At 41.3% G+C, this 10,000-nt stretch overlaps 1 protein-coding gene across 8 annotated transcripts in view; it reads right to left on the reverse strand.

Moving 5' to 3' along the window:
• Nucleotides 1-10,000, reverse strand: part of cntln (centlein, centrosomal protein) — a 101,254-nt gene that overhangs the window by 77,931 nt on the left and 13,323 nt on the right. For all 8 annotated transcript variants that reach the window (XR_006928703.1, XM_046875318.1, XM_046875363.1 and 5 more), the window contains 6 exons: nt 2,715-2,799; nt 1,699-1,836; nt 1,488-1,571; nt 1,223-1,309; nt 1,027-1,118; nt 634-796 (listed from right to left, as the gene is read on the reverse strand). Coding sequence is in view for 7 of the 8 variants with exons in the window: in XM_046875318.1 (XP_046731274.1) it covers nt 634-796; nt 1,027-1,118; nt 1,223-1,309; nt 1,488-1,571; nt 1,699-1,836; nt 2,715-2,799 (649 nt within the window). In the remaining variant the exon portion in view is untranslated. The remainder of the gene's footprint in view (nt 1-633; nt 797-1,026; nt 1,119-1,222; nt 1,310-1,487; nt 1,572-1,698; nt 1,837-2,714; nt 2,800-10,000) is intronic.

A 10,000-nucleotide genomic window follows, 5' to 3' on the forward strand; every position in this document is an offset into this window, starting at 1 on the left:
TTGTGGTATAAAGTAGTGTGTGTGTTTGTACCTTGTGGTATGAAGTAGTGTGTGTGTTGTGTGTGTACCTGTGGTATGAAGTAGTGTGTATGTTGTGTGTGTGTATACCTTGTGGTATTAAGTAGTGTGTACCTTGTGGTATGAAGTAGTGTGTGTGTGTGTGTGTATACCTTGTGGTATTAAGTAGTGTGTACCTTGTGGTATGAAGTAGTGTGTGTATTGTGTGTGTGTACCTTGTGGTATTAAGTAGTGTGAGTGTTGTGTGTACCTTGTGGTATGAAGTAGTGTGTGTTGTGTGTGTGTACCTTGTGGTATGAAGTAGTGTGTGTGTTGTGTGTGTACCTTGTGGTATGAAGTAGTGTGTGTGTTGTGTGTGTGTACCTGTGGTATGAAGTAGTGTGTGTGTGTGTGTACCTTGTATGAAGTAGTGTGTGTGTGTGTGTATATGTGGTATGAAGTAGTGTGTGTTGTGTGTGTACCTTGTGGTATGAAGTAGTGTGTGTATTGTGTGTGTGTATACCTTGTGGTATGAAGTAGTGTGTGTTGTGTGTGTGTACCTTGTGGTATGAAGTAGTGTGTGTGTTGTGTGTGTGTACCTTGTGGTATGAAGTAGTGTGTGTGTTGTGTGTGTACCTTGTGGTATGAAGTAGTGTGAGTATTGTGTACTCTCTCTTGGCTTTGTAGGATCTGCTGTGTGTCCATATTGAGACCTTCCAGCTGCTGGATGAGATCTGCCTGTTCTCCTGCATGAGCCACACTCTGTACGTACAGAGCCTGAAGATCTTGCAGCTCCCCCCTACACACACACACACACACACACACACACACACACACACACACACACACACACACGCACACACACACAGCATACTTTAATTAAAATCAAGCAAGAATTATTCGAGGACACTCCACACCACTAGATGGCACTGAAATGTCATTACAGAAGCAACCATGTGACTGTGTGGACCAATTACAGACAGGGAGATGTGTAGATTCTAGTAGATGATGTAGTGAGTGATGATGGACCTTATCTTCTGGAGCTGCTGCTCTCTCTCACTGAGCTGAATAGAGAGAGATGAGCTGACGGCTTGAACCTTCACCAACTCCTCCTGCACCTCCTACAGAGAGAGAGACCTTATAAACATGTCTGTACTTTTACTCTGAGTGTGTAAATGTGTATGTGTCTGTGTGTGTGTGTGTGTGTGTGTGTATATATATGTACCCTGAGTCGTGCATTGTTTATCTTCTCCTGCTTCTTGCTCTGCTCCTGCTGCTCCTCAAACCGCCTCCTCCACCCATCATCACACTCCTGATGGAGAGAAAGTAAAGACAAAGTAAAAAAAAAAAGGTCTTTGATTGGACTGTTGAGATCTATGATTGCTATGACTGGACAAATAAAGTCTTTGCTCAACTGGACATAAAAAATACATGCAAAAGAGAAATGTAATTCTGTGTGTGTGTGTGTGTGTGTGTGTGTGTGTATACACCTTGAGTCTGGTGTTGTTTATCTCCTGCTTTCTGTTTTGCTCCTGCTGCTCCTCCAAGCACCTCCTCCACCCATCATCACACTCCTTATAAACGAGAAAACAGAGAGAGAGAATAAAACCTAAGGTGTATATGTTCGTAACGGTAGGCCTTTTTTCACAGTGTGTGTGTGTGTGTGTGTGTGTGTGTGTGTGTGTGTGTGTGTATATATACCTGTAAGCGTTGTGTTGTATCACTTAGGGTGTTCTGAAGTTCTAGGATCTCCTTCTTCATCACATGATGCTCCACTTCACTAGCACGCTGCTGCTGCTGCAGTAATCCACTCAGTTCCTGTCGCTGTGAGATCACTTCCTGTTAGACAGACACATTGTTTAGGGAAGATGCTTTTCGTAAGAAGAACCAACATTTTCTCTCACACACACACACACACACACACACACACACACACACACACACACACACACAGGGTTAGGTGAGGTCATTTAGTTTCATGTCGAGAGAAATGGAGTTTTAGGCGAGACTCAGGAATTGGGCGTGGCCGAGCTGGAGCGATGATAATGAGGGTAGGAAATGAGGACCACACCAGGACCAAGAGGAGACGAGCTTTACGGAAGTGAAGAAGGAAAGATTATCATCAGGAACTCCCCTGGGGGAATGTCAAAAAACGAAGAAGCTCATTATGTTACGAAAATGTACAGAAGTTACCGCAGCAACGGTGCAGGGAGGCGGGATTCAACGGACCATCACATGGTGGAGGAAGGAAAGAAAGCAATTAATCACCACTCAACCTTCATTCCCTGCCAATTCTCAATGAGATGATGGATGCCAGCGGTGTGGAGAACATTACCCACAATCCTCTGCACTAACGAGCTACACTCATTAACTCTCTAATGAGCTAACTGTGGTCGCGGCAATTAGCATAGCATAGCATAGCAGGTACGTCCGCTAACATATATAGTATCATACAAGGAAGGAAAAGTTGCACACAAACACACACACACACACACACACACACACATCAAACAGCTACACAATTATTTATTACATACAGACCTACACACACACACACACACAGAGAGAGAGAGAGAGAGAGAGAGAGAGAGAGATTCATCATACAGCTACACATTTATTACATACAGACCTGCATATTTTATATATATATATACATACATACATACACACACACACACACACACAAACACACACAACGAATAAGTGATTTTTTTTACCTTCTCCAACTCCTGGATCTTGTGGTCTTTCACCTGCAGGATTTCCAAAACTTTACGGTCTTTAGCTTCTGCTTTCTGTTTCTCACTGATATAAGAGAGAGAGAGAGAGAGAGAGAGAGAGAGAGAGAGAGAGAGAGAGAGAGTCAAAGATACAATCAGAGAGATACAGTCAGAGAGAGATACAGAGATACAGTCAGAGAGAGATACAGTCAAAGACACAATCAGAGAGAGAGAGAGATACAGAGAGATACAGTCAGAGAGAGATACAGTCAGTGAGATACAGTCAAAGATACAATCAGAGAGAGATACAGTCAAAGATACAATCAGAGAGAGAGAGAGAGATACAGAGAGATACAGTCAAAGATACAATCAGAGAGAGATACAGTCAAAGATACAATCAGGAGAGATACAGAGAGATACAGTCAGAGAGAGAGAGAGATACAGAGATACAGTCAGAGAGAGATACAGAGATACAGTCAGAGAGAGAGATACAGATAGATACAGTCAGAGAGAGAGAGATACAGAGATACAGTCAGAGAGACAGAGATACAGTCGGAGAGATACAGTCAGAGAGAGAGAGAGATACAGAGAGATACAGTCAGAGAGAGATACAGAGATACAGTCGGAGAGATACAGTCAGAGAGAGAGAGATACAGAGAGAGAGAGATACAGAGATACAGTCAGAGAGAGATACAGAGATACAGTCAGAGAGAGATACAGAGAGATACAGTCAGAGAGAGATACAGAGATGCAGTCAGAGAGAGATACAGAGATACAGAGAGATACAGAGATAAAGTCAGAGAAAGACAGAGATACAGTCAGAGAGATACAGAGAGAGATACAGTCAGAGAGAGATACAGAGATGCAGTCAGAGAGATACAGAGATGCAGTCAGAGAGATACAGAGATAAAGTCAGAGAAAGACAGAGATACAGTCAGAGAGAGATACAGTCAGAGAGAGATACAGAGATACAGTCAGAGAGAGATACAGAGATGCAGTCAGAGAGAGATACAGAGAGATACAGTCAGAGAGAGATACAGAGATGCAGTCAGAGAGATACAGAGATGCAGTCAGAGATACAGAGATGCAGTCAGAGATACAGAGATAAAGTCAGAGAAAGACAGAGATACAGTCAGAGAGAGATACAGTCAGAGAGAGACAGAGATACAGTCAGAGAGAGAGATACAGAGATGCAGTCAGAGAGATACAGAGAGATACAGTCAGAGAGAGATACAGAGATACAGTCAGAGAGAGATACAGAGATGCAGTCAGAGAAAGACAGAGATACAGTCAGAGAGAGATACAGAGATACAGTCAGAGAAAGACACCATTAGAAAGACGTGGAAAGAAAGAGCGAGAGTCAGAGAGACAGATAGAGAAATAGATAAGGACAGATAGAGAGAAAGAGACAGAGTAAATCATTCTGATCTTGATCACATGATTAAAAAGGTGAGAAGATGTAGTATAAGACAATACACGTGACTACCTGCAGCACACTGTGTACATAAATCTGTACAAGTGAAAATGCACTTAACCTTCACCAACAGATCACTAACTGAGACATGTGCAGAAGTTAGTGCAGGATCACAGCTAATAAACCGTGTTCTTAATAAAAATTCACCCTCTCCTCCTTGCAGAACATTCTTCCTCCTGAGATATCCTCAAGCCGTTCTGCATGCACGGCACGTTTCAGAATCGACCCGGTGCTCATGAAGTCAGGAAAGGGTGAAGGCCATCTCAAAAGCACCATCTTCTCATTTTTCCACATTCAGGCTCTTTTTGGAAGGAGGTTGTTTTACATTTGATTCCTGAATTTACTGGAATCCAGTTTCTGAACATCCCATTCCACATTTATCCCCGTTTGCTGTTATAATAATAATAATAATAATAATAATAATAATAATAATAATAATAATAATAATCTTTATGTTGTATAGCGCCTTTAAAAGAAAATCTCCACTCTTCAGAGAAGATGTTCCACTAGATTTTGTGGCGATTCATTCAGCCACAAGGGTGTTAGTAAAGTCAGGTCCTGATGTAGGTGGGAAGAGGAATCCTGGTGTGCGGTCAGTGTTCACTTTCATCTCAATAGGGTAAGAGCTCTATAGCAGAAGGTCTTCCAATCCAACCCATGAAAAGAAGATCCTCGTGGTGAAGAAACACAGTGTACCTTATCTGCTGTCAGTGTACATATCTGCAACCAAAAAGCTCTATTGTTACTTCATCTATTTTGTCTCAGATCCTTCAGATGCTTGTGATGAGGTAAGGTCATGATGACTCTCAGAGATCACGATCGTGTTTCAGGTGAACCTTCACGCACGTCCTTGGTGTGACATAAATGCCTCGCTTCACCTTTCAGCACATCACGCTGATCTTCCAGATCTTTCCTTGTTCCTCTTACAGTAGGAACTGCACCCTGGGAACGCTTTCATATTGTTTAATGTCCTTCCTTTTATTCATAATCATCAATTAGCTCCATTTTTGAAAGCTCACTCAGCTGTTTGGAGGAGCTCGAGGTCTGAAGAGAGTGTTGATTATTTCTTATGCGCTGGAATCGTTATTCCTAATGACGGTTCTCGACCCGAGGAACGTCGGTTAAAGCTTAACGAGTTCATTAGTTTAAACAACTGGAAGAGTTTACACGCATTTCTGCACAACTGCATATGGATCCAGTGACATGTTTACCTGTGTGAACAACTTGAAAACTTTACAGTAAACTTGAGCAATTAGGGCAGCAGTGTGTGTGTGTGTGTGTGTGTGTGTGTGTGTGTGTGTGTCTGATCTCTGGCCTTCAAGGCTCTCTCTTTCTTTCTTTCTCTCTCTCTCTCTATCTGTCTCTCTTTCATGATGCAACGGGATTATTGTGCTTGGAGATGAAACGCGGGGCGTTATGATGGGAATACCGGTGCTGTATATGAGGGAATAAAACACTCGGCGTGGGCTTTGAGCGTGGCGGCGCGTCCCTCGAGCGGGTCGAAGCGCTCGTCTCCAGGTATTAGTAATTATCCTGACATCAAAAACACACACAATCCAGAGAGAGATGGAGGAGAGAAGAGCGGCAGGAGGTCAGCAGGGACGGATCACACTTCCCCTGATGGATCTCTCTTTTATTCACTCTCTCTTTCTCTCTCTCTCTTGTTCCCTCGCTCTTCCCTGAAGGCCCTCGCTACATCGCTGATGTTTAAGCGCGTTCCCAACAGCCGGCCGGCCCCTACAAGGCTGAGCACGTATCCCAAAAGGCCATGCGCTCGACAGGAGTGAGGGCGGATATCATCACATCCACGCCCCTCGTGTTCTCTGTCTCAAGTGGAACCGCACCATTTCTCTGAGGACCAGCGTACACAGTATGGAGGAAGAGTTACAAGACTTTCACACACACACACACACACACACACACACACACACACACACAGTATGGAGGGAGAATTACAAGACTTACACACACACACACACACACACACACACACACACACACACACACAGTATGTAGGATAATTATATGATTCTGTTATATTATGAGAGATATGAGATGTTTATCAAAATCACTGTATTCACCATATAAGTTCCACCAGAAGCAAAACAGCCAATCACAATCCACTATACACACCTGAACTTCCAGCCAATCACAATCCACTATACACACCTGAACTTCCAGCCAATCACAATCCACTATACACACCTGAACTTCCATCCAATCACAATCCACTATACACACCTGAACTTCCAGCCAATCACAATCCACTATACACACCTGAACTTCCAGCCAATCACAATCCACTATACACACCTGAACTTCCAGCCAATCACAATCCACCATTGAATTTGTAGGGATACTACTGCTGGAAGGCGTGAGGGAAAGACGGGTGAAGAAAGCTGAGCTTTTTGGTGGCTGTGTATCTCTGAGGAGCATTCGAATCCCATCCCTCCATTCTCCGACAACAGCAGCATGTGGACGAAGGTCTGTAGTGAGGACTAGTGGATGGGTAGAGAGATTTATGGTCCCAGAAGAAGAGACTTAGAAATCCAGTTCCCCTAATTACGCGTATCGCACTTGTTTTATACAAACTGGGAAGCTGTGCGGAAAACCGCGTTGTGGCGAATAAGAGCAGAGATTTTCCTGTATATCTTCTGCAAGGGAATGATGAATACGATACGAGATCTGATACTGATGCCAGGTGAACAGGAGGCACCTGAAATTTTGTCCCTCTAATACTGGATCTTATGATCACCACTAATCGGTTTAACACGTTTACATGGCAGAATTTTTATTCTGTTGGGTTTATGGAAAGGTTTATTCCACTCCTCTAAAACACATTTCAATGTCATTAGGTTTCGGCATTTTTATTCCGTCTGAGGTGTTTATATGGAGCATTTTCATTTGGATTCTTTAAACCGATTACATGCTCCATGTAAACGTCTCCTGGACCTGGTATAAACCTGCCTTCTGCCTTTATTACCATACAACTCAGAGATTTACTGTTATCTTATCTATATCATGTATTTTATATAGATATCATGGTATCCGGTATTGCGTTGTGATATTTTTGTAAAAATCGTTCGTCCTTCATTTACAAGAGGAGTTTCTAATTATAAAAATAAATAAATAAATAAATAGGTATATATTATAGAACTTTTCATATAATGCCTCAAAAAAAACGACTTATGAGCTTCTTCACATACAAAAATAAATAAAATATAAATATATTTAAGTAATAAAATATAGTAAAATAACATACAAAAATGTAAACAATAAACCAATATAATGACTTCAACTGAAGTAAATATTATAGAAAACGTTTATAAAAGCACTGGTGTAGTGGGTTTTTTTTTTTACGCTGATGTACATTTTTTCTCTCTCCACAAATTGAAGCGTCTGATTAGAGCATACGGACGTAGAACACGGCGAGGATTTGGCGTGTGGATAAACGCACGCTTCACGAGCACGGTCTCTCTGCGGCGGGCTTTGCGTAGATCCGATGACGGACGCGCAGAGGATCGGCGTTAATCTCGGGACGTATTCCTCCGTCGATTGGGCGTCTTAAAGCACAGCGTGTGAAGAACGTGAGGAGTCGGTCACGTATGAAACGAGACTCTTTAGCGCAGCGTTCCCATGCCGCTGGCTCGCTTGTACACCGCGAGGTCCCTCGTCGGGTTCATCTCAGCCGCTCCTGAATCTGCTGTTTATCCCTTAAAGAAGAGCACTCGGCTGAGCTTTCCCTTTCTTTCTGTTCTTTTCTTCTGCGGGACGTGAAGTGATAGAGGGAGAGTTTTCATTAGAGAGAAGTTCTGCCTCCAGGAGAGAAGCCTGTGAATCCGACGAGGATGAGGGCGGATTAGAGCCGCTTCGGATCTCCGCACTTTGACGCCTTTATAACCTCAGAAATATAATCAGGAGAAAAAATACCAGATCTCCAGATGGAACAGTGTGTTCTGCAGAGACTCGGCCTCCAAAACGCCGAGATGATTCCAGATCCAGAACCTCCAGGGCTTTAATATCACTTCAGAACCTCTGTTCTGTGTTTCACAATTATTTATAAATAACAAAAAGCGGCTTCTTTAGATAATGAAGGAGTTCTATATCACCATGGCCAATAGATCAGATAATTTTTGTAATTTACAGACAGCTACTGATAAATCTTTCTGTTTGGTCGATATTTTCCTAAACGGATTATTGCTCCATATCACTCATTAGAACTTTGTCTTTAAGACGTGAAGTCAGTTTCTCACAGACAGTAGAATGACCATTCACCATTCACTTTCTAATATGATGCTAGTATGTTGTGTCACATGATAAAACTCTGATGATATACATAAATTCAGACAAAAATTGAAACGTTTTACTAACAAATAATAACAAATCCCACGACTGGCTCTTTCTCAGATATAAACTCCTTCTCAGTTACTTTTTAACAAAACTGTTCCAGGGACTCTAAAAGCCTGCGTGCTCCGGAGTTGAAGCTCAGTCATGTGAACTGTACAGAAAGTACAATAATATGTTTAAATTCCTTCATGCGTTTCTTCAGAAATATCTGCTGTATTTAAATGTCCATGATGGATGAAGTACACAAACCATGTATTTGAGTAAAAGTAGATCCACTCTGTAAAATATGACTCCAGTAAAAGTACAAAAAGTTTTTGCCTTCAAATGTACTTAAGTTTCCAAAGTAGTGATTTATTATAACTATGTTTCTGTTATAATTTTTATCACAAGACTCTTCACTAAATCACCTCAGGTTATGTCTAAAGACTAATTTACACAATTTAGATATCTTTGGAAAGAGGACACTTTGTGCTTTACTTTCAATCATTCCAGGTCAACATTGCTCAAGAAAATATATTATAGATGCTGAAGAACCATAAATATAAATATTTCTTCATATATAAATACATGAAATCAGTCCTGGAACAATCCAGAACAGTACTGGGTTAAAAGCCACATGTCTCATGAGTTTATATTTCAAATTTCATTAAGATTATTGTAACTTACAGATGTAAAATCGCATCTCCATGCAGATCTCCAAGTCTCTGTTGTTACTCCGCCCACAAGAATATTTCTCACATCACTGCTTTGTGCAAATTTCCCATAAAACAGCTTTTTTGACCGACCATTTTATTTAGTAAACAAAGTCCAGTTATAAACAGCTGTTTATGTTGACCTGAGAGCTGCATCACTTCCTGGTTCGTCACTACGCACGTGCTGCTTCAGCCAGTAAGAGTTTATAAAGAGTAATAAAACTAAGACTCACACGTGGAGAATAAAATCCTCACATATATCATTAGAATCCTGCACTTATTAGCTACATTGTCCATCAGTCATTTTGTTTCCATAATGTTACTGTCTGGAAAGAAAAGGTTTGAAATGAGAGGTGGTGCAGAATAAAAACAGTGTAGTGTAGTGTAGTGTAGACTCAAGCCCAAGATTCCGTCTCGTTTACTGATCTAACACTATATTCCCAGTTGTTTTGAAACTATCTATTATATTGTAACCAGCAAGATGTCGTTTTTTTATTATAAGTTATTTGGAAATATATAAACACAAACACCAGCCGAAGTTCTGTGACGTAAACAAAGGAATAAACATCTAATGGACAACACTATTGTTCGTTTGGAGCAGAAATGATTTACAGCATGGTGTTCAGTGGACCCTCATCTTTCCTAATAAACCAGGATCAGCAGCAGTGGATGTGTTTGTGACTCGTTATTACAATAGTAATGTGAGTACTGTAGTTTTTATACATGTATTTTATGCTTGTCCACTTTTTATTTAATCTATTGTTAAACCTCTA

Source organism: Silurus meridionalis, chromosome 2 (genome assembly GCF_014805685.1).
Source record: "Silurus meridionalis isolate SWU-2019-XX chromosome 2, ASM1480568v1, whole genome shotgun sequence".
NCBI lineage: Eukaryota > Metazoa > Chordata > Actinopteri > Siluriformes > Siluridae > Silurus > Silurus meridionalis.